General features: G+C 35.8%; 2 protein-coding genes across 3 annotated transcripts; one reads left to right on the top strand and one right to left on the bottom strand.

The window, feature by feature from the left end:
- Positions 1-2,520: 2,520 nt before the first annotated feature.
- Positions 2,521-14,030, bottom strand: LOC113110806 (cyclic AMP-responsive element-binding protein 1-like). Of its 2 annotated transcripts, none has more exons than XM_026275120.1 (8): positions 13,588-14,030; positions 12,431-12,529; positions 12,101-12,247; positions 9,072-9,172; positions 4,868-5,007; positions 4,584-4,766; positions 4,249-4,387; positions 2,521-3,805 (listed from the first exon to the last, which is right to left on the bottom strand). In XM_026275120.1, exons 2-8 carry the CDS (start codon positions 12,518-12,520, stop codon positions 3,661-3,663), a joined length of 945 nt encoding a protein of 314 aa, XP_026130905.1. In that variant the 5' UTR covers positions 12,521-12,529; positions 13,588-14,030; the 3' UTR covers positions 2,521-3,660. The 2 variants fall into 2 exon arrangements, with proteins under 2 accessions (XP_026130905.1, XP_026130818.1); XM_026275033.1 differs by having other exon boundaries at positions 13,807-14,022.
- A 939-nt stretch (positions 14,031-14,969) lies between these two features.
- Positions 14,970-23,837, top strand: LOC113110725 (charged multivesicular body protein 2b). The gene is made up of 6 exons (XM_026274913.1): positions 14,970-15,140; positions 15,559-15,650; positions 19,535-19,729; positions 20,465-20,567; positions 21,055-21,161; positions 22,538-23,837. Exons 1-6 carry the CDS (start codon positions 15,107-15,109, stop codon positions 22,649-22,651), a joined length of 645 nt encoding a protein of 214 aa, XP_026130698.1. The 5' UTR covers positions 14,970-15,106; the 3' UTR covers positions 22,652-23,837.
- The last annotated feature ends 1,703 nt before the right edge of the window (positions 23,838-25,540 follow it).

The raw sequence follows: 25,540 nt of genomic DNA, 5'->3' as shown, positions 1-25,540 counted from the left end.
CGCTGCTACGTGACGTCAGACTTAACAAGCGAATTGAGAAGGACATGCTAGAAGAACTGTCAGAACACTCTAAAAAATAATTCAGAGGGCCTGTTACCAACTTGAATAAATGCAAGTTAAAAAATATTATTGATTCATTTAATTAAATGTTTTAATTTGCAAACATTATTTTGATGGGTTCTATTGATATAAAAATAGTGATTATCATTAACTTAAAGGCACAATATGTAAGATTTTTTTTTTTTATATAAAATATCCAAAAACTACTAGAAAAGTGTTATATATTTTGCTGACTTGTGTAGGCGACTTACATTATCCCAAATGTTTCGAAGATAAATCCAGTGTGTGGTCATTGAAAATTTGTTCTGATTTATGTTCTTCACAGAAAATGAGCCAAGGCCACTGAGTCTGACTTTGAAAAAAAAAAAATCATTTCGACAAAAAATGAAAATGGGTCCCAAAGACCCAAACACCATACAAGGGATAACATAATTTAATTAGGAGTCTTCATAACTTATAAATATTGATGAAAAAAGTTGCATTTATGAATTCATTCGTTTCTTTCTTTCCTTCTTATAAAAAAATAAATAAATAAATTAAGAGCTAAAGATATTCATATACTCATACCCTCTCCATGTTTTGAGAGAAGAACCACAATACTTGTAACAAATTATGAATAACTTAAAGGCAAATCAGATCATTAAATTCTAGCATGGAAAAGCTCTGTAATTAACCCTTGGCACAAATGATCATTTTTAATCATTTAAGGTAGGCTATTGTTAATAATACAAATCAGTGCTAATTGCTGGAGTCCACAATCACTGATCAAAAAACCTTTTAATTTAAGGCTCTCATTTTGTTAGCAATCAAACCAACAGACTCATAGAGGTTGTTACAGGTTAGATTTACACCGAGGGCCGTTTAGCACCATTTAGTACCCTGATTTATTTTATGAATAAGTTTGCTTGTGGCCACTATCAAAGACTGGAGACCTTGAACAGAATACAAGCAATCAGGAAGCTCTGCGCTGTTTTGTTAAAAGCAATGCCACAAAACAATCAAGATTTCTGTCTCTTATGCAGTTTAGGCATCACAGACAATTTACCATATATCCATCCATTTTTTTAATTCACTTAAACTATAGGGGAGTGATTGGCTGAAGCAGTGCTTACCGGATGCCATCAAATAACCTAAATCAGTTCAAGGCATCTCGTTCTTCCAATTCATTCAGATACTTAACTGATCGATAAATGGCCTGCAAATTGCACTCTATGATTGCTGTAAAATGTACAGGGTTGCATGCATTTTAACAGTGTGTGAAATAGCATAACTCGGCATATTTAGTTCTGTTTAATTAATTAAACATGGTTATTTAGCATTTTTAATCCTTTTTTTTTTTTTTTTTTTTTTTTTTTACAGATTGTCCAGTTACTTCTAGTTTGTTTATCACTCTGGTAATGTGAAGGTTGAAGTTGAGCACATTCCATTGTGGGATACAATCTTGTTGCGGTTTAGACTGGTCTTTTATTTTGATATAAATATAGGTAATCTGGATATTTTATGCATAGGAAATGTGCATACTGAAAACAATACTGTTCAAAAGTTTGGGGTCGGTAAGATTTTGTAATTTTAAAATTTTTTGTAATTTTAAAATTTGAAAGAAATCTCTATGCAGTGTACAAGAAATATTTCAGATTTTCAATGTTAAGAAAATAATTTTTGCTGCTATATATATGTGGTTTTTGTTTACTCAGAATTAATTAATGAATACAATGTTGAAAATCTTGAAATGGAAAACTGAAATCTTTTGTATGATAAAGGCATACTGGTTGAATAAATGTATTACTCTATTTTAAAAATAACCGATAAATCAAACTTTTGAACTGCACTTGAGTCATAATAGTAATATGATGTGATCACAACCCACAATGTTACTTCAAGGTTGTTCAGACCTTTCTGCAGAGATTAGTTCTCTCGGCAACACTTTACAGTAATGTCCAGTAGTTAACAAACTTCAGGAAACATTAACTACGCATGAACAACACTTCTGCAGCATTACAGCAATGTTCATTTCAAGATTTACTAATGCATTATTAAAATCAAAAGTTGTGCTTGTTAACATTAGTTAATGCACTGAATTAACAGACTAATAATGAACGACTGTATTTTTACTAACATTAACAAAGATTAATATATACTTTGATGCAACATTAATTGTTTGTTCATGTTAGTTAATGCATTAACTAATGGAACCTTATTGTAAAGTGTTACTGTTCTCTCTAACACACCTGAACCAAGAATTACAGACAGGTGTTTGAAACAAAACCTTTGAAACTGGTTTGAAATGAACTTTACAGGTGTGCAAAGGAGCAGGACTGAACAACCCTGGACTGAAGCAAAGATTAATTAATGATATTTAATCCTCACAAACATTAAATACAAAATAAAACTACCTCAACACATTTGATTATGAACAGCTGCCAAATATGTAATTGCTGATGAGAGACTGCACCAGAATGCTTTTTTAACTGATTTAGTTTACACATAAGCAACATTTCTTAAAAATACAATACATAATCCAAATAATACATTTTTTTTTAAATGATAGTAATAATAATAATAATAATAATAATAATAACATCTACATGTTATGGCAAAAGACAGAAAAGAATAACAACAGCATTTTCATCACTGAAAAATTTCCACTGATCAGAGATTAATTTTGTATATCAAAAATCTTTGACTAAAATATAGAGGTATCACCACAAATAGTCTCTGATCAGTGTAGATGGCACCAAAATTACCTGTAAAGTCTGGCATAAATGAAAAATTTCCAATATATTACAATATAAGCACATTTACAAGTTAAAAAAAAATGATTTTCTGATTATGGGCTATCGAATGCTCACTGAAAATCACATAGAATATTTCATTTACCTATTTACAACATTTTTTCAAATGTCATCATTCCATATTTCAAAGCGTCCACCTTTTTTTAATTAACAAATGTGACTTGAGTTTTTTTTCCTAATAGCTCTTAATGTGTGTGTGTGTGTGTGTGTCTAAGAACAAAAATAAGAGTATATGTATTAGTAACAGAAGCAGTAAAACAACATGAGAGGGCACAGCTGATTTAATCTCAATCATTAAAGACCCATGCTGCAAAAGTGAGAAACTCCATCCCTCTTTAATCATGCTCGCAGGCAGCGCCAGCTACGACTGGTGCAGTGTGGGAAAGTCTTTCAAAAGAGTGACAGGAGCAGGTCTCAGAAGCAGCACCCTGGGCTGTTTCCATGATAAACCCACATAAACATTCATTCCCTGTCACGGTTGCAACTGAAAGGTGCTCTTTACGGTTCGCATCGCTCCTTAAGTAGGGCAACGTGTTTGATAGCGAAGCTGTACCCTGCATTTAATTTTATTATCTTATAGAAACCGACTCGCTTTCTTCTGAAGACAAAAACGGAAATAAAAAAGTTTACACATAAACTTACAATGTATTCCTGATAACTGGATTTTTACAGAAGATTATATTTTTTTTAAAAAGGAAATTGAAATGAAAAGAGCCAGAGATGCTGTGCAGGTGCCTGTGGTTTGTTCAGAGTCTCTGTCTCTAGAGGCACCAGAAGAGATCCGTTCAGCACGTGTGTGTGTGGGCCGTTATTCAGATTTGTGACAGTAAAGGTCCTTTAGAGCTTTGAGCTCCTCGATGAGCGTTTTGTTCTGATTCTCCAGCACGGCCACTCTGTTTTCCAGACATTTAACATACTCTTTCTTTTTCCTGCGGCACTCCCGTGCTGCCTCCCTGTGGTGGAAACATATTATTACAGCCAGGCGATTACAGAGTTGACATATATACTCCACATTTTGAGTGTTTTTTATTTTTTTTAACTGTGATAAAAATCTAAGGATTCTAGATTAGGGTTCTAAGAGAAAACACGGTACAGTGGCGATATTTAGTCACAGTTAGAAGAAAAAATATCTATACGCAAACATAGTGCTAAAAATATTCAAGCATTTTTATCAGACATGTCAAGAGTTAAATACAAACAAGAAGAAAAACTATTTCCCCTCAATCAATATTATTATAGAATAACATTGCTAATAAAACACACAGCAATTTTTCTCTGATTTACATAATTTACCTGGGTCCTTTGTAGCCCAATCTTTATAGTCCAAAATGAGCTAGTGCATTAATCATGCAAATACGTGTTTTTTTTTTTTTTTTTTTTTTTTTATGAATCATACCTGTTCTTCATTAGCCGAACCTCCCGCTTGCGTGTGACCTCCTCAGTTCCTCCCTGGCCGGGCAGTGCAGGAGAGGTGGCCATGACCACCCCTGAAGCTGCGGTGCGGATCTGATACGCCTGAACATCTCCCGAGGCCGCTGAAAAACACACAAGCAGCACAGATTTATGTTTTGACAAGGAGACATTTAGATGCCTTGTGTAGCTGTCTGCCAGATATAGATGAAGCCTAGCCAAGATTTAATCTACATGCCAGCACACTTGCTTTATCTTTAATTCAAGTATTTTAGGTACTTGTTTAGAACCGAAATGACATTTATTTTTGTCAAATATCACCTTGTACAACCACTTGATTGCTGGGCACCAGTATCTGCTGGCCGTCGCTGGTCTGTGCATATTGCAGGATGGTGGTGCCGGGCTGAGCGCCTGCCGCGTTTGTCATGGTCAGGGTTTGTAGCCCTTGAACTCCATCTGTTCCATTATTGGCTAACTGGATCGCCCCACCCTGAGTGATAGCAACTGGGGGGAAACAAATGCCATAAGGTTGACTGTATATTTAGCAAATTTACCATTTCAAAAGCTGCAGTAGTGTATTTGTACTAGAGAAGCAAACAACTTACTGTACTGCCCACTACTTGTCTGGTAGATAGGTGTTGGCACAGTGACAGTTGTAATGGCTGGTGTGGAATCCTCCTCTGATCTCTCTTCTTCTATCCGTGGCACTGCTGGAGCATCGGATGAAAGGTCGTTCAGGATCTTTCTGTGTTACAAGATGTTAAATCAAGCTTGTGAACATTTCTTAATGTTTGCTAATGAACTAAAAGACTACAGGATTTCCATAAGGAATGTTGATCTGGACATTAATTCTTCTAAATACCTTCTTTTGTGTTGAGCACAAGAAATACATTAATACAGGTTTGGGACAACATGAGAGCGAGTAAATAATGACAGAATTTTAACTTTGGGGGTGAAATATCTCTTTAATGAAAAGCTTGTTTAGTTCTATTAGTCTGCTGTGGGGCTGCACAATTAATTAAAATTAATTAAAAATCGTGATTAGACAGAGGCTGCCATTCTCATGTATATCTTTCAATGAAGCACGTTTCTGAGATCAGTAGTAAATCTTCATCCAAAGGCCAGAGGGCGCTCTCGTGCAGAAAACAACGCTAGAGCTGAATAAACAGAAGATTCAACTGCTTTATTTCAACTTGACTAATGAACACGCGACTATGGCAATATGCGGTTTATCTGAGTTCTTCTTATTATATTTATTTGTTAAAGTATATTTATAATGCAATGTCTATATCACTGCTTAGTATACTATGAAATATGTTCCGTGCCTTATTCTGTGTAAGAAGTCACATCATCTCATAGAAGGATTTATTTCAAACACTCGGCTGACATTATGAAGTGAGTTTGGAGTAAAAACATCTTATTAAATGTGGTATTTTCACGTGCTCTCAGAAGGAGGAGAATTTACTTACATTTACACAGAGCCCTAGTTCACCGAGAAGCTACGCAAACAGTTGTCATTATCGGGAATGATTTCTTCGATTTCATAAACGTACGATTATATCATCTGCAATTTTTGGCCGTTGTTTGTCAGTGAACTACGGCTCTGTGTAGTAAATGCTGCTCCACCTGAAAGCAGGTGATTGAGATTTACTACTAATCACAGAACCGGCTTTACTGATATGATGTGCATGACGATTGTGTTTGATTAATTGTGCAGCCCTAGTCTGCTGTCACTTGTAAACCTTGTGCGTTTTTGACAGTATTAGCCCAATTAGATTCAAAACATAACTTAGATCAGTAATCAGGTACAGGTATCAGGTGACTGGCTTTTTTAGTGTTCATGAGGTATACACTCTCAGAAGACGTATGTCAGAATATTGTAATCACGATTATTTAACACGATTATGAGGGGTCCATATGACCAAAAACTTATGAGTGATTTATTTAAAGATTTTTTTTTTTCCCTGTAAATAAGGTTGCTATGACATCTACATTGTAGTAAGCAGCGGAATTTTAAACAAACAAACAAAAGTCCTAAAAATTATTGAAAATAATTAAATTGTCAGTAATAAAAAAAAAGCAAATGACAAATATACTGGAATAAAAAGATACAAATTAAACAAACTGCTTTAATATTCACTATACTATTTATTATTCATGTCTCATTTCAGTTTTAGTTTTTGCTCTAGCTTTGTATTTATTGCATTTTCTATGAAAAGGTTCATGTAGTGTTACTTCTCTACAGTCTCCTATCTGATTAAAAAGGCATAAAAAGCCGATAAAAATTACTTCCATATGAAAATAATTCCATATGACAAGGGTAACGGTAAGGCAATGTCTATGGTAACTAGGGGTGCACGATATATTCCGGCTAATGATTAATGCACATCTAGTAGGCTTGCTGCGATAGACGGTGTTGATGGTTTAAAGCTGCAACACCGGATACATCACTTTTCCACCGTGACACAGTCGTTTAGATTTTTTTAAGTATTTGTTTTTTCTATATATTTTTTTCTATATATATTTTTTCTATATATAAATTATTATAAATAATTTAGTTTAAAAGAAAGCATACACTATAATTAAAAACTGAACGCAGCTACAATGCTGCGTGTCAAGAGAGTCACATCACAGATCAGCATCACCGCATCATCTCTTCTCCCTATGCTGCATCTCATTAAAGACGACACGTTGGCCACATCGGATGAGGATGGACAACTGACAGCCAACCTGAAAGCCGGAATCATATCTATTTTAAGAGGGTCGCACCCCAGACGAGAAGCACAACGCTACGTCTTTAAAATTTGAACATATTGTTTTCTATGAGGGTATGCACACCTGCGGCGACATTCGGTGTCTGTCCGCGGCGCCCAGCTACGACTCAGGACACTCTTCAAATTCCTGCCGCGCCACAGAGCACCATCTGTATAGTTTTATATTAAACTAGCTGTAAATTAAGCTTGTGCATATAGAATTTGCATGTCCGGTGTGCGATACCTCAAAATGTCCTAGACGTGGCACAGCGCTTCGGTGTGTGACCGCTTTTAGATGATAAATATGAAGCTCTGCCAGAAGCAAGACGGCAGCTTATGCGCAAGACACGACTACGACCCGAATGTTGAAGAGACCAAGAAACGGTCATCCTCAGTAGAAAAGTGTAGTCAACACATCCCGTGAGAGAAGAGGGAGAACAAAATGCCAATTTATGGTGTTTTTATTTAGTAAGTTTAAGTTTTTATTTTATATTTGTTTCTTATTTATATGGTTTTATCTTATTTAAACTTTGTGTAATTTATTTAGGCCTAGCCTGTTTTATTTTCAGAAAACGGTATTTGGTTCTTTGCTTCTTTGTTTTTTGCCTATATATGGTGGTATTTTTAATTTGATATGTTAATAAAAGGTCTGTATTTAATATCAGTGAGCTTCTTTGTTTTTTTGTTTGTTTTTTTTTCAGTTAAGCTATTGACGCCAGATTGCCAATAGATGCTGAATCGAAAGTGAATCTATAATGCACGCATTTATAATCTATTTAAAAGTGAGGAAGCGAGGAAAAAGACACCACCTTCCATCCCCCCACCCTGCATTGATACCGGTATTACCAGTGTTGTCACACATCGATTAACCAGTGGGAAATCTTCCTTACAGCGGCAACCCTGACAAGCTGCGCAAATCCACGTTCATTATCAGCTTGGATTTGCACAGCTTGTCAGTTAACAACGGCTCCGTGTAGTAACAGCTGCTCTATGTGAAAACATGCACCTGATGGTATTTAGCGCTGATTAGAGAACCGGCTTTACTGACTAGATGCGCATTAATCATCGGCCGATATATATTGTGTACCCCTAATGGTAACATAGGCCACATTCACATAGCAGCAGTATACAGTTGTCATACCTGTATTTGAGTCCTTAAAAACATGGGTTGGCTTTCGCTTTGGTCTGAACAAAAACATCAAACAGGCATAGTGAAAAAGCTAATATTTTTGTTTCAAAACTTTGATCCAACTAAATTCAATACTCTTTAATATTTTTTAAGGCCTGCGGAAACCCTGATTTACTTTTACCCGATCTTTAAAATGGTCTCAAACCTCGTTTTAGTTGTGATAGTGTCTCAGTCTTCATTATATTCATAAAGGTGTTTTAGCAACCCAAACCATTTGAATAATATAATATAACATAAGCATTATTATATAATAAAATAATAATAATTGTATTATTATGATCCCTAAGACAGTTTAATAATATGTAAAGGTATAGTTCATCCAATAATACAAATTTTCATTATTTACTCACCCTCAAGGAGTTTCTTTCTTCTGTTGAAAACAAAATAATATATTAAAAATAATAATAATAATAAAATCCATAGTATTTTTTTTTTGTCCATACTATGGAAGCCAATGGCTAACAGCAACTGTTTGGTTAACAACACTTGAGGGTGAGTAATGCAGGTTAAACTCGCAGAGAACGTAACGATAAAGCTTGCTGCATTTACTGCGAATCAAGACGCTCTAATATGCTGGAAAAACTGGATAGTGAGCTACTCACATGAATATAGTGCTGTACTTCACTTTGAAAAACAACTTGCAGCTTTTTGGGATTTAATAAGTACACAAAGCCATATTACCATTCCCATTCTAGATCAGCTGACAGATGTTTTGCCAAAGCAATGGTGCAAAACACAACACCCAATTAGTTATTTTAAAGTCATCAAGTACAAATATTTTTGGTTCATTATGAAACTCTGGTGGCCTGCCAGAGTCAAGGTAATTAACTGGGACACTGCACCGAAACTACAAATCCGTTCAGGTACCTGTATGAGGGCCGTCTAGACAGGATCTCTCTTCTTTTCTGGGAATCCGTCACACTGTCCACTGACTCCTGTGAATCATCACTCTCAGCAATGGTAGAAATCTAATACAAAGACAACAAAGGAACACATAAATATTGATAGCAAATAAGGCATATCAAGTTTAAAAACTACCTGCAAGGTACCTGCATGTAATTTTGAGTCGTAATTTTGAGATGTAAATACATCTCAAACCGAATTATGTCGTGAAATCTTCACAGTTTTACAGTTCTCATATATTAACCGAGCAGCAACCGCCCGCTCTCTCTCGTGAAGCCACCAAGGAAGTGACTAAAACTGTAATTCATCGACTGGCCGCAAAAGGGATTCAATCCCATAGACCCCCCATGTTAAAATGCCCAACTTTACAGCAGAAAAAAAAAAAAACGTGTACAGCCTGGTGCAAAAAAAAACATTTTGGTCTATATAGCTAATTTTGCCATTCATGACAACTGTGAGGGGGGTGAATATTTTAATAACTAATATTAATATTAAGCCTTAAAGTTCTGCATAATTAAGGGCGTGGTCACTAGAGTGACAGGTCGATTGGCTTATTGTCACCTGCTGTCGAGCTAGGTGGGCGTGGTTTCAACAACCATCTCCAGCCTTTTTGCCTATTTTTGATTACCCCTGAGCTACCAAGATGGCGATGGCCCGCTGGTTTCAAAAACTCTCTTCGGAAACCTATGGGCAGAGCTGGGTAGTAACGGATTACATGTAATCTGGATTACGTAATCAGATTCCAAAACTCAAGTACTTGTAATTAGAGTAAACTACTTCTTAAAATACTCGTAATCAGACTACAGTTACTTTTTTTTATGGATTACATGATTATTTTTTTTCAGGTTTATATTTTTTTCCTAATAAACCTGCCGCTTATATAGTAGCCTACGTTCATGATTCTTTGCGTTTTTCAGCGGAGGGAGGAGTCAGAATCGCACACAGGAGAAATCAGCAAGATAAAAGGAAAAAAAGGAGGGGAACACATCCTTTAATCACTGGATGTTTAGACATCATTTCATTTTTAAAGAAAGACGGGAAAATGTCACTATTCAGTGTAAATTAATTTGCTGTCAATGGAATTCTTTGACCTAGCAAAGTTATTGCTGGGAATTTCATGTCCTATAATATATTTTTGTAATGTTGATTTTTCATCATTGTTACTACCTCATGCACTTCAAGTGTTTTGAGATGAAATATTTGACCTGGAAATGGTCTTTATATATTAGCGAGGGCTCAACATTTAACGCTTTTCCGGGACAAGTGGATTTTGTGAAGGGGCAAGTGAAAGAGAATTATACTTGCCCGACTGGACAAGTAACCTTATCAAAATTTTAATAACAAACAATAGCTAGGGCATCACCGAAACTTTGAAGAGAATGATTCTGATTTTATTACTTTTAGTGTAAACGGTTACTAATAACAGATAATGTATTGACAGTATCAAGGTCGAGTCAGTTGAGGCTCGTCCAGCCTGTCTGACTCATGGAGAAATCAACACTATAAGAACAGCACACACAAAGAAACACAGATATTGCGGTAGAATAAATATAAATATTCATCACACGACCAGGAGTGATGATTTTCGGACTTTAAGCTCGATTGCAAATGTGATATTGATTTTATACATCTTAAGTTAAATAAACAAGTAATATTAACTGACTTACATTTTAGACACATATGGGTCGTTTTTGTTCCATTTCAAACAAAAATAGTTCTAAGCAAAGCCAAAGCAGAACAGTTGCGCATCCGCAAGCAACATCTTTCGTTACTAACTTTCTTTTACTGTCTATGGTTATTAAATGATTAATTTTTAAACTAATCAATGATTCAGTGAGCCATTTATGATAACCGTTACTTGCTTCATTTATTAACTGAATCAGCCGTATGAAAGAATCGGTTGAATCAATGATTCACTCATTAAGACAGTGACTTGTCATCACCTACTGGTGGTTTAATATCATATTTACAAGTATCGTTGCATTTTCCAACATTTCATATTTTGTATGTCAAAAAAGTAAAACATTAATCTAATAACAATTTATTAATTTGGATGGATGGAGTTTGTTGATACTGATTTCATTTTAATAATAATAACAACCACAAAGACTTATTATTCTAATTTAATGTAAGGATAACATGTAATAATTTAATGTAAATGTAGATAGACATCTACATTTAATCAATTTAATGCAAATATCAAAAATATACTGATTAAAGTAATACCTGATAGAGCACAGATTAGACTGCTTCAGAATAAATTACATTTGTGCCAAAAAACAAACACTTTTTCCCCGGACAAGTAACTTTTTTACTCTGACAAGTGAATGACTGATTTACTTGTCAGAAGGACAAGTTCATGAAAAAGCTTAATGTCGAGCCATGTATTAGCAATCTTATTGCTGTGAGTTTCATATTTCATATCCTCTTTAATATTCATTTTTGCAATGTTGTTATTGTTTGTCTTTTCCTCATTGTTACTTTGCACTTAAAATGGTTTTAGATGGATAGAAATGTCCTCGCTGTGTGAGTTTAGTCTTTAGTCAAGTTCATGTTCGCAATGCAGCTATATTGTTTGATGTTTTTCATTGATACAGTCTTTGAGTCTTATTCACTTCTAGTGTTTTTTTTTTTGTTTTTTTTTTGATTAAATATTTTATTTTATTTTATTAGTGATACTGCTGTGAATTTCATGTTTTTCAATATTAGTAAGTAGGTATGCTTTATAAGGCTAACTGAATATGTGATATCAAATAAGGGTTAGCACAAATGTAATCTAAATGTAATCCCAAAGTAATCAGATTACGTTACCAAAAATGTGTAATCTAAGAGATTATATTACTGACTACAATTATTTTTCATGTAATCTGTAATCAGTAACTGATTACAATTCATAAGTAATCTACCCAGCTCTGCCTATGGGTGACGTCACGGACACTACGTCCATGTTTTTATACAGTCTATGATATTAACCACCATCATGTCAGACTTACTTGTACAGTTTGCACCTGTGGGGATTGGATGACAGAGGGCTGGGCTGCCTGGATGACCCCGTGAACTTGCACCGTTTGCCCATTGGGCAGCTGAACTAAGGTCACTGTGGGTGCAGTGGCTGATGCCTGTGCTGCAGCAATGGAAACCTGCATCAGGGAGGAACAACAGGGTGAGACACAGAGACTAAACTAAGCTAGAACTGAACTGGATTCAAATATAAAACCAGTCACATGCAGAATCACCTGAGCTGTACTGATTACAATCTGCATTAGTCTTGCTAGCAAATGTGTTTCCAAGAGCCTCGGAAACACGTGATCCAAGAAACTCACCTGCGCCAAGGTGGCAATCTGTTGAGTGTCTGTCTCTGAGACTGCTGTGTTGCCGCCCTGCTGGACATCTGCTCCTGCCTCCATGGTCATTTGGATTGCCTGGAAATGTAATTTAAAATCTTTTACTTCGGCAGATGTACAGGATACTATAAATATCCTATGAACATACAGAGTAGGTCATCAAATTCTCTGAAAATTGTGTGACCGCAAAAGCACCCTGCCCACAGACTGGGTTTGTCAGAGTTTCATTTTGAGTATTTTGTGTATTCAATTTTGTAGCCTCAAGGATTGTCCTATAAAGTATTTATGTATTGCATCGACATTACATTTTAAGTTAATCGTTTAAAATTATATGAATGATTCGTTCATAATAAATCATGCAATGCAATATCATATCAAATTATTTTTTGAGAGTAGAGGTGTTAAATGTCTGCATTCGTATAGTCTAAATGTATTTACATGACAAAAAAAATGACATTGCAAAATAAATGTGAAAAATACAGATTGTAAAAAGCAACAAAAGTAGCTGCAGTCCTTAACACGTGTATGAGAACATGCTTAATTTATATTAACGAAATTCACTTTAATAGACCTATGACGGTTTTGGAATGACTATTTATGTTAAAACTGACAGATTAGGATCGTGCTCAATAAACCATGTTGACTCCATTTGCCGCCTTTTTTTACTTCCGTATACAGCTGTCACTCAGATCTTTGTTATGGATGTTGTTATAGAAAACACAAGCAGGGTGCCCTCAAAATTGCTTCATTTTGTGAAGTACGTATGTATGGCTTTTTAAGGTAAACCAGAACAATAAATACAAGTGCTTGCGTTTCCATGCGAGTGGCGACATGCAAAATTAGTGTTCCCGATTGAATGAAGCAAACGACACAAAATCAGTGTTTTATGGTGTCATTTAAGGAAATAATACTCAAGCACAATACATTTGTCTCTATTATTTTATTACCAGTTTAAAAAAACACAAATTATTACAGAGGATAATTGTTTTAAGTGGTACAGAAGACTTTTGCAGGGGAGATTCGACTGCTCCATTGAGCAAAGCTAGAACCAAGATAAAAAAATAAATAAATGATTTAATGTGTTGTATCTCCATCAAAGCGTGCCAATGACTCTCGCATTCATGACACTAACTTACACATCTCTTATCATTTCCTTAAACACATATACTTTGTAGAACTGTCGCGCTTTCCTCCTTCGACTGCCGGACTCATTGTCTCCCAGCAAGTATGAGCTGCTGAGAAACATGCCCACCGCCGCCATGATCTCTTTGTTACAGAAGCATCGAGCAATGCGACATGTCCACTAAAGCGCCAAGTGCATTATCTCTTTCCCTCACGAATGCGTCTCTTCTTACCCGACACAGACTCGCCTCGTCACTTCCAGGCCTCCGGAGCTCCACTTTTATTTAGTCCGACACGTAAGAGACCGCGTCAGGCTACACCTCCGTCGCGTCACCGAGGACAACAACACAGAGAGAACGAGGGGGACGAAATACAGCCCTGGCTCACGATCGACAGGATCCGATGTGTAGGCGGAACATGCCGAACTGTGTGCGAAGATCTACGAACAGCTGACGAGCTGAATCGGAATCACTCGAGCGCTCGCTCAACGTCTTCTTCTTCTTCTTCTTCTTCTTCTTCTTCTTCTTCTTCTTCTTCTTCTTCTTCTTCTTCTTCTTCTTCTTTTTTTTTTTGCATTTTTTTTTCTCTTTCGAAAACAAACATACATAGATACTTAACATCAAATAGAACATAGACAAAAAGGGGGGATACATATAAGAAATATACATTATGGACGGTAAAAAAAAATGAAATTTTACAAATGAGAGTATCATAGTTTCATCTTTTTTAATTATTCATCAAAATTATATATAATTATATCAAAAACCAGCATGGATTCGGTCAACGTCTACCCACCCGAACATGCGTCAAATCTCTGTGCTGTGATTGGCTGCCTTTTGTCGTAATAAATATTTTCAATCTTTCAGGTGCAACAGACTCCCAAATATGACCATTCTCATGCCCCATACTACAAGATAAAAGTTTATAAAATATGTAAAATATTATTTGGAAAGTATTTGGTTTCCATTGAGTATTTTGTATTTGTCCTACTCACTTTAACTCACTATAATTCTGTTCTGTTATATAAATTATTATTAATTCAAATAATTATTTATTTAATCAAATGCACTTAGTTTTACTCTATTTGTTTTAATCATTTTTATTATTTGTTTTAATATAACTGAGCAATTGTTAATATGTTCACGTCTTTAATTTATTTATAGTTATATTTGTTATTACCTTGTTTTTTTTTTTTTTTTTTTTTTTTTTTTTTTAATTCTAAACGTTTACACGGACCTCCAGTCCTCCCTTTCTTTTACTTGTGGCCCTCGTTCCGTGTTTCCTCTGTTTTGCGGTAGCTTGGGGTGGTGCTTGTCAACGTGAAGTTATGATTGGACAACTTGAATGAAACGTCACGGCAATGTTCACCAATCAAAATTAAATAATCTTTGCAGAAGCGCACAAGTATTCCGCCTACCTGCCAGGAAGCAGGAAATAGTCATGTTGTTTTGATAAGCGATTCTCACTTGATTTTAGTCGTTGTGTGTTATTTATTTTCTGTTACTTTCGTGGTCGAAGGAGTGTGTTGCAGTTATGGCATCGTTATTCAAGAAAAAGACCGTAGATGGTAAGTTTCTTGTTGCTACTCTGAGGGCTTGTTTGTTTGTTTGTTTGTTTGTTAAAACCGCCCAGCAACACTCTCATGTCAATCATTGACCGCTTTCGGTTATACTCTTAATTAGTTTAATACATTAAATTTAATTTGGACTCTTCCTCTGTGCTATCTAAAACAGAAGCGACTTTTTATTCTGAAACTGTGTTTGGGGCAGCTGCCACCGAAAACATTTGGACTTTAAGAGTCAAATATTGTCTATAATACAATTCTAATAGTTTATAAAATCACTGGGCCACTACTGTAACAATAAGTGGTCTAAAGTGACTTGCTATTTAAGTAGAACCCATACATTAATTTGTTGTCTGACTCAGATATTTCAGCACTTATAATTTACATGGTGATCGATAACTATATCTCCTCTCATATCCAGATGTTATTAAAGAACAGAACAAAGAACTGCGGGGAACGCAGAGACAGATTACAAGAGACCGGACAGCACTGGAAAAACAGGAAAAACAGCTGGTGAGTCTCCCCACCCATCAGTGTCTCGTGAATATGATGCCAAATGTTCCCCTTTCTCAGCACTGGTGTGTGAGATCACAAGTTTATGTCATTCATGTCAGTGGATTATGACTAATAGGTCACGATTTTGTTTGGAGTTGAGATGAGGCCTATTTATTTCTCAGAAGTTGTTGGCGGAAACTGATACTTTTCTTATAGCCGCCAACCTCCATAACATTCATGCACTCATACCCGTGTAAACCTAGCTATGATCAAACACTGTAAAGAATATCCTGTTAAATTTACATGTAAACCGGCAGCTGTGGTTGCCAGAAATAGTATATAAAATACTGTCACAGTGTTTCCGGTATTATGGAATGACATTGGTCACTTTGTCTGTATTTTATCACTTTGCAACCATATATTTCATTAAGTGATTTAATTTTAATTTTAATTTATTAATCTAATTCAAACTACCAAAAACTGCTTTTTATATATAAATGATGAACTTCATATAAATACAGGTTTAAATCCACTGTGCGACACAAAAGTGTCCCTGAGCAAGACACTTAACCCCTAGTTGCTCCAGAAGCGTGCGACCTCTGACATATATAGCAATTGTAAGTTGCTTTGGATAAAAGCGTCACCTAAATGAATAAATGTAAATGTAAGGCAAGGCCCTATGATGACTGAAGTTCATTGTAAGTGGCCATGTCCTTAACGCATAGCCGATACTTGTATATAAACACTAAAACAATGCAATAAACACGAACTTAATAACAACTGAGAAGGTGCGCAAATCCACGTTCATTTCCAGCGGTTATTTGCGCATCTTCTCATTTAACAACGTCTCTGTGTTGTAACAGCTGCTCTATGTGAAATCATGCACCTGATGAAATTTAACGCTGATTAGAGAATCGGCTTTACTGACGAGATGCGCATTAACGATCGGCCGATCGTGATCGGAGCAGCCCTATGTTAAACCATTTGCAGTTATCTCTGTATAACATAACGCACATTAAAGGTGTTGTATGCAAGCTTTTGACTCTACTAAACATAAAAATATGTTTGCAGATATTAAAGAAACATGCTAAGTTATCATAACTTGTTGATTCTCCTTTGAAAATGTGTGTTCCAGAATGTCAGTCTCTGTTTGGTTTGTGAAACCTGCCCACTACCAGTTTCCCCAAATGTATTTCGACATACCGGGTTGCCAGTTGGGGGAAAACACAGCGTATTACATTTCATTCATCGTCAAGTGTACTCGTTCTTGTTGGTGTTGTCAATCTGGCAATCAAGTCTAAGGAGGAGGGGCCAGGTGAAAAAAAAAAAAAAACCTAGGGATGCACCGAACCGATATTCATATCGGTTATCGCCTCCGATAATGCATTTTTTTTTGTCAGAGGGTTACATTTAGTCATTAATCACTTATGCCCATCTTGTTCCAAACCCGTAAAAGCTTTGTTCCTCTTTGGAACACAATTTAAGATATTTTGGAAGAAAACAGTGAGGCTTGTGAGAATCCCATTAGCTGCCTTTCCACTGTCAGTTCATTGCGAGCCAGTGCTTTAAACGGGCCGGGCAGGGCTAATAGCCTCGGGCCTGTAGCACAGAGGCCAGAATAGCGCTGCATTTCCACCATCGGGCCAGAAGCTCTAAGGTGCCCTATACACGCCTCTCAGGAACAACGTCACGTAACCCCATCATTTCAGAAGTTATCAGAAAACTAATAAGAAATAAGTCTCGGAAACTAGCACGATCACAAAACGAACACAATAAAAGCGGCCATTTGTTTGCATGCTTTGTTATTTATTTATTTATTTATTTATGAGTAAAAAGCATCAGTGTTTTACTATAATATGTGATACATTGATCATAATGAAAAAATTTATCAGGATTTAAAATTTGTAACACAGAAATAAAGCATTATGAACACAGCCTGCTTATTCAGTCGAGTCGGTTTGTTTATTTGTAGTCACAATAGCCTACGTAGCCAACATCACATTTAGAAAGAATGATAATTTCGACGTCTTTATAAAAGCTCCCTATGCTTACTATGATAACGTTATGCCTAGCGAGTATTTTCTTTTGTATCGCTTATAAATATTTCTGACCTTGTATGGTGATTATAATCCACATCGGATCAAGTTATTTCAAACACTCGGTGCTGACTGAAAGTAAGTTTTGAGCTCAATTTATTTTAAATTAATTTGCTGCTGTTAGCTTTAGGAAATTATCTGCGGCACTGATGCTCTCCAGACGTGGAGATACTCTGCCTTTGTTCAGAACCACTTCTGTAGCCCCAGCTGGCCCGCTTTTGCCCAATGTTAGCGTTTGGCCAAAAAACCCTGGCCATTGGCCCCGAGGAAGCCCTGACAAGGCACGATCAAGCCCCGGAGGTGACAGTGGAAACGCGACTGGCCCTGGCACACACAAGCACTCCCGCTTTTGGACGGACAGTGGAAACATGGCTATTGACTTCCAAGTAAATTTCACTGTCAGGGTCCAGAAAAGTATGAAAGACATCGTCAGAATAGTTCATCTGCCATCAGTGGTTCAACTTTCTCTGCTGCGTCTGTCAGTCATTCATTCAGCCTTTAAACCCTGGTCACATTCGGTTACGACAGTCAGCTCGGAAATATTTGATTTGTAAATAAATGTCTATGATTTTGCAAAAAGGACTTTCTCTTCTTGCCGGAGTTTTATGTCGTTTTGTTACTTGCTACCAGGTGTCTGTGAGAACAAAACATGGGTGTAGAAAAGAATATAAATGGTTTTTAACGCTCACAGTAACTGAAATCTAAAACCGTTAAAAGAAAGGTTTGATAACTGTTGCACAGATATAAAACACTATGCATCAATTTCTCTTCCCTATGTGTTTTGCGCTTTTTAATGCAAAGTTCAGCAGTCTTTTAACGTCTTCACACACGGACAATACATCATATACCTCTGTAAATAAATACAATTTAAATTCATGTCTCGCACACTTCACTGCACTTTGAATGGAACATTTACGTTCGCTTCGAACTGGAATTGTGGCAGAACATTATGTGATGTCCTCTTTGCAGGGCACCAAAGTTTGAAGCGATAAGAGAAACATTTCACCATATTTAGTGCAACAATTTTATTTATTTCCCCCTAAATATTGTTTATTCACTAAATGTTCTAACATTTAGTAACATTCTAACATTTTTGTGCACTGATTTTTCTAGAATAACTTTTGCTGCTGAATTATCACACTAACCTTATTTATTATATATTTTGTCATAGATTATGAATATACATTTATTTTTTTACATATTTATTGTTTGTTTTTCTTTATAATGAAGTAGTCTGTATTTAGTAGATTGTGAAAGAATGACTATCAGTTCCACACACCGAGATATATAAATTCTACATATATAAACTTCATTGGTATAGGTATCGGCCAATACTGAACCTTAGGTGTCGGAATCAGTATCGGTGATGAAAATGGTAGATTTTTTACCAAAATTTTTTATTTGGACTGCAATACATATTTCAACCACTCGGTGTCAATTCTACATACAGCATAATCAACAGGGTTTTACTATAGCATTTTTTAAGTTTTATTTTTTGGCATTTGTTTTTTCTTTTTTTGGCTTCTTGCACAAATGTACAAAAATATGACATAGAATTACTTAAATTCACATCATGTCACAATGTATTTCACATGCACATTTTATTTTAATAAGTTCTGTGCTCACCTGCGAAGCATTTTACCTATCAAAAGTGAATGAAATCGCCTCATTCCAGTTCTTCTTCTACTACTGCTACTACTAATACTCTCACCACTAGGCCTGATTCTGAATAACTGTGTGATGCATTTCTAATGCCAGTAGGTCCATATTTTAACTGTTTCCTACTGTTTGCTTTCTTTATCACAGGAGATGGAAATCAAGAAAATGGCAAAGACAGGAAACCGAGAGGCCTGTAAAGTTTTAGCCAAGCAGCTTGTTCAAGTGAGGAAACAGAAAACGCGTACATATGCCGTCAGCTCTAAGGTCACCTCCATGTCCACACAAACCAAGCTAATGAACTCCCAGATGAAGATGGCTGGTGCCATGGCCACAACCACCAAAGTAAGAGCCTTCTTTCTTTTCGACCTAATTTTTCTAAAGGTCTGTCCTAAGCCTCATGAATTTTAGTTCAGTTTATTTTAGGCAATCCTGACAGTGATTTAATACTAAACTCTAAAGTTAGGTTGAATATTATGTCCAACTGCTGTGATTTCACATCTAAGTAAATAGGGCTCTTTGTTTTGTAGTATTAGCATTTTAGGAGGATTAGCATTTTCTTTCGAGCCATGATTTCTCTCTGGAATTTCTATTGGGTATTTTTAGTTATGGTTTTGGATTTATGAGTAAAATGAGGTCTGTGGTAAACATTACCAGAAGCTACTTATTTTTTTCTTTGTAACATTCTCTTTAATGTAAAAGGGTCTTAAAGTAATCTTGACCTTATTTTACTCATAAATGCAAAACTATTTTTAAAAAAACGCATTATAGATTCCCATGGGAAGTCACGGCTCAAAATGCTAATTTGTTTCTAGCTGGTGCAGCAAATTGACGTTGTGCCCAACTTAACAGCTCTATTAATTATATACGTTACGAGCTGTGTGGTTTTGGTTTCATTAGTATTTGTACTGATTTGAGCACATATGTTGGTCTATAAATGCATATCTGGCACAGTGTACTTACTTACTAGAACTTCAATACACGACCATTATTCTTTGCATAAGTAGTCATTTTTAATGGACGTGAATCAAACAGTGACTCATTTGTTTGTGTCTCTGCCTCTTGCAAAACAACGAATAGACAATGCAAGCTGTCAACAAAAAGATGGATCCACAGAAGACAATGCAGACCCTGCAGAACTTCCAGAAAGAGACGGCAAAGATGGACATGACGGAAGAGATGAGTAAGATTTACTTATTGTTTCTTCGTGGGTGTTTTTGTTAGTGGGTTTTATAAAATAATGTCATAAGAGTTTTGAGACAGAGACAGCTTATATCTCAGAGTGACTCCTGTGATGAATAACCTTCTGTTTCCAAAAGAAGTGAGTGGAGAAACAAAAAAATAAAGATTACCTGCACAGTAATATCATTATTCCAAAATAATTTGTACACGCTACCATTTGAAAGTTTAGGGTCATTATTAATTAAATATATTAACCCTTTTATTGAGGAAGGATTAATTATAACATATAAAACAGTAAATGTTCTGAAGTTTGTTCTGAAATATTTTCAGGTCCACCTTTCTTACGTTGTGTTCTTCAGCTGTAGCCATCTTTAGCTAGATGTGCATACTGTTTTGTAATTTCCCATTGTTTTGGAACAAAACACAGCATCATTTGATTGTAATGGATGCTTTTAGACCGTGTTTCCTGTGTATTTGTCTGTTTCCAGTCAATGACACCTTGGATGAGATCTTTGAGGATTCTGGAGATGAGGAAGAATCTCAGGACATTGTGAATCAGGTGTTGGATGAAATTGGGATTGAGATCTCCGGAAAGGTGAGATATAATTGATTAAATTGTGTTGAGGCGCCTGATTCAATAAACAGACTTATAACTGTAGTGCATTAGTGTTGAAATCCATTTGTGTCCATTAAGTCTGCACAGTATATTGAATTTAAAAAAAGCAATATGCATTGCAATATGATTTCAGTGCATTATCCATAGACTTTAATGCAAAGAAAACATGCGTTTATGTATCATATGGACAACTTAAACAGCAGTAATGCCAGTGCAAAGCAGAGAAACTACAACTGAACTTGTTTTTGCATTCAAACAAGGCAAAAAAAGTACTTTGGCTTTAAATGTGATGAGAATGCCCAATCAGAAGTGGTTACAAAACCGGTCAACCACATTGACTATTCAGAGAAATAGGCCAAACCTCTTCAATTGGTCTGAGCACGAAATCTTTACAAAAAAATAAAAAAAATTCCGCTAGCGTAGTTGGCTTTAACCCTCCTCCTAAATGGCACCAAAGCAGCAATCCAGTTACTTAAGTTTTAATTTTCTTATTAAGCTTACCCTTTGTTCAGAAGGACTGCTTTTTCAGATTGATGTGTAACTGTTCAAAGCTGCAATATGAGAGAAGATCATGTTGATTTAGCATTTGATTTACAGTAATCCTGGAAAATGCATTTTTTTTAAAATGTCACTTCAGTACAAGATGTTTTCTTTAACTGGAAAGAACCAGAGAAATCAGTCTAAAAAAAAAAGAAAACATTTATGTATCGGCATCAAATTATCCAACAAGCTTTTTATCTATATCGTGATCGATGATACCCATATCCAGCAGTGTCAGATCAATGTACCACATCAACAGTGGATTTCATTACATAATATTAGCGTACAAGTGTTGTTCATGTAAATGTTCGTCAAGTTTTCCATGTGAACTTAACCTGGTGTGTATGTGCACGAATGTGTTCTTGCCTCTTAATTTGCATAAAACCTGCCTGTCTCCATATAAAGGTGTTCTGCACGACATCATCTGTACAGCTATTTATCACTCTTTGCAAATGTGTCCTTGTGTTCTGCACTCTCACCTGAGAGCACACACAGCTAAATCTTTATATAAAACACATTTTCTCATCCGCACAGCATGGACATTTTTTTTAGTTGTGAATGGGTTAAATACCGAAAGTTAACATTTCAGTATTGACTTGTACCAAGACAACATTAAATAAGTGTGAACTTATTGATTAATCTCAACTTCTGTATGAAAACATTTTCATTCGTTTTTTTTTTAATTTTTTTGAAGATGAGATCCATAGTGAATTAATTTTGCCGTGAAGTGTCATGACTATCGAGTCTGGGATTGTGGAAGCACTATCCATCACGTTGTATTTTGATCCATAATGGATTTTTCGTTCCCCCTGCAGATGGTTCAAGCCCCTTCAGCCGGCCGAAAGCAGCCAAGCGCCGCTACGTCCAAAGCAGATGGGATCTCAGATGAGGAGATTGAGAGACAGCTCAAAGCTCTAGGAGTGGACTAGTGATCATGCACACATGCCCCCAAACTCCTGATTATTGCCTGACAACAGGAGGCGACATTAGCACACAGTCCAGATTCACAAACACACATTAGAACACATTCATAACAAATACAAATGCATAGGCAGATGCTGATAAATCGACCGTCCAAAAGCTTACATTCACAGTCACGGACCTGCCTACTCTGGGATAACATGCCACAGATTGCAAATGCAATTTTTTTTTTTTGTGTGTGCTATTTATGACAATGAGAGATGACTATCGAGGTTGATTAGGACCCTTTGAATCTTAGATTCATCTGGCTTCAGAACGGCGAAAATAAAGAAAAAGTTTGAATACATGTGTAGTAAATGAATGCACACAATGCCTTCGAGACTAAGGCAGGTGTGTTCCCTTGAAATCTACAACTTCAGTCTCTTTGAATGATAACTCAGAAATTCACATTGGTGTAAACAAGTTTGACAGGAGAACTCTACCTCTGTAAACAGAAGAAGTAACAGGGCTGCGTCTTTATTCCTCTGGGTACCGTGCTGTTCTCCCGGGGCATGACTAAACACTTGTGAGTCACAGCTTTAGTTTCCTGTTCCTCACTCTGTTGATCGAGTTCGTCTTCTAGGTTCATATTGGATATTTCGAATGCACATATTTTATTCAGCTGCTTTTCAGGGGAGACGCCGAATCACAAGAAGCCTGTTCCGGTTGAACACATTATTCACCCTCCTGTGATGTCTGAAGATGGAGGAAATCCTTGATTTGTCATGTGCCTGGGGTCTCGGGGTGACCGTGTGTGTGGTTTCTCTTGAGGTTGTATAGGTGCATTGATCAAGTCAGTTATTCTGGCTTCAGAGATGCTCAGAAGGTTCCTGTTCTCGTCAGTTTTTCAGGGTGTGATCAAAGTAAGGGTTGTTACATCGAGGGGCATGTGAAGGCGGCATACTGAGCTTGGTCTTTGGAATTATCCGCAGAAATGGTATTTAGGCTTAGACCTTGGATATGCACTGCATCATATTGTAAGGATGTGAATAATATAGGCATGGATGATCATTTATTATTTAATCCACAGTAAGAGTTTTTGGAATATGGGAGATGATTTTCTTTTTTTCTTTTTTTTTGTTTACTGACATGTATTGTTCAAATATAAGGGGATTTTATACCCCATTAACCATAAATAAAATTTATAATGATATCTAAATTGTTTGCGTTTTTTTTTTTCTTCCGTAAGTGGTAAGTTATGTTTAAATATCCACTTACCACTAGAGGGCAGAGCCAAAATATGAGAAAATTGAGATAATTATTTTTTTTTATTCAGCAATCATGCATCAAATTGAACAAAGTAACATAAAAAATTATAATATTACAAAAATATATATTTCTATTTCAAATACGTGCTGTTTGTTGAATTTTTTTCTGAAGAAAAAAATGTGCGCGTGTGTGTGTATCAAGGTATTTATTTATTTTTTGAACAGAAAATTGGCACTCCTGGATGAATGATGAATTCTCATTTGACCCTGTTTGACATTGGTAGCTGAAAATGCAGCTTTGTCATAAGGCATAAATTACTTTTTAAAATGTATTGCAATAAAAAACATTTTATTTTAAGTTTTTTATTATTATTAAATGCAGACTCGATAAGTGGAACTTCCTTTAACATTAAATAATTGTACAGATCCACATCTGTACCACATTTAAGGCAGTGTTTTAGTCAACAGAAGTTTTATCTAAAATGTGTGAAATGTTAATATTGTTTGTGATAATAATAACCAACTGTTATATAAAACCTTTACTGACATTTAAATGCAGGTAGAAACTTGCACATATTCACTGGGATATGTAAAAAAAAAAAAAAAAAAAACTTTTCAGTCAGTTTCTCTGACCTTAATACTGTATTTTAGAAAGTACATTGGTTGGGAGACTTGAGTCTGAGATGATAAACCTTTTGGGTTATGGTCGTTCGGAATCATTTATCTCAATTTAACAGCTTATTGACTTCAATCCCAAAAAACTGCCACTAGTGTAGGAGTCCTTTGAGGGTTACTGAAAAATGTGTCACCCTCACATTTTCACTCGATTTCACAGAGAGACTGGAGATGCACACAATCCTTCCAGCTTCCTTGAGCGTCTGGAGCCGCAATGACAAGTGAACGTGACTCAGAGGCAAACGCTGGCCACCCACTCGCAAATACTTGAAAATCTCATTCAGGTCATGCCAGACTAGCCACGAAGAAGAATCCAACTTAACGTCCAGTGGTATTTTTAAGGCAATTTTTAAATTAATGTTTGCATTCTATATTTTATGTATTATTATTTTTTTTTATTGCAGTATGATTAGAGTAACAGAGACGTCGACATAAGACAGGTATAGTTTCTGGTCATGGCTATGATCCTGCAGGCATTAGTTTGGCAGACGCAATTGATATTGACTTTTCTTCAGAAGCTGACATTTTTATTTCTATCTATATCATTCACTCAGACCCCAGAGGCGGTTGGTACTTCATCCCAAATAACCAATCAAATGCTAGAAGGAAATGATGGGGGGATGTTTCTGTGTCAATATGAAGAGATGAAAGTCTATCATATGTCATGAATATGGACATGTCTCAGACTGCAGAGAAACCGCTCCTCTACCCTCGGTTATATAATATAAGTTTTTATCTAATTTCAAAGTGTAATGTAATAGATTTTTTTAATTCATTTTTTTATTTTTTTATTTGATGGATTCAAATAATTTGACCCTTTTTGTATGCTTTTTGGCATTTTATAATCTTAAAACAGCTTCTTCAGACATATCCTTATAGATACATTCATCTTTTACCCAAAATTAAATATCTATATATTTATCTAAATAGATAATATAATTAATATATTTGAAAAAAATAAAAACTGCACAATGT

This window comes from Carassius auratus, chromosome 1 (genome assembly GCF_003368295.1).
Source record: "Carassius auratus strain Wakin chromosome 1, ASM336829v1, whole genome shotgun sequence".
NCBI classification, from domain to species: domain Eukaryota; kingdom Metazoa; phylum Chordata; class Actinopteri; order Cypriniformes; family Cyprinidae; genus Carassius; species Carassius auratus.
This window is presented reverse-complemented; position numbering and strand designations above follow the sequence as displayed.

What these genes read in the sequence shown, in the direction of transcription:
- LOC113110806 (XM_026275120.1), bottom strand. Translation starts at nt 12,520, where the DNA reads ATGACCATGGAGGCAGGAGCAGATGTCCAGCAGGGCGGCAACACAGCA. An exon ending in AGATTGCCACCTTGGCGCAG is followed by an intron (nt 12,248 to 12,430) that starts GTGAGTTTCTTG and finishes TCCCTGATGCAG; the next exon opens with GTTTCCATTGCTGCAGCACA. An exon ending in GACAAGTAGTGGGCAGTACA is followed by an intron (nt 4,767 to 4,867) that starts GTAAGTTGTTTG and finishes GTTTCCCCCCAG; the next exon opens with TTGCTATCACTCAGGGTGGG.
- LOC113110725 (XM_026274913.1), top strand. Translation starts at nt 15,107, where the DNA reads ATGGCATCGTTATTCAAGAAAAAGACCGTAGATG. An exon ending in CAAGAAAAAGACCGTAGATG is followed by an intron (nt 15,141 to 15,558) that starts GTAAGTTTCTTG and finishes TCTCATATCCAG; the next exon opens with ATGTTATTAAAGAACAGAAC. An exon ending in AAAAACAGGAAAAACAGCTG is followed by an intron (nt 15,651 to 19,534) that starts GTGAGTCTCCCC and finishes TCTTTATCACAG; the next exon opens with GAGATGGAAATCAAGAAAAT.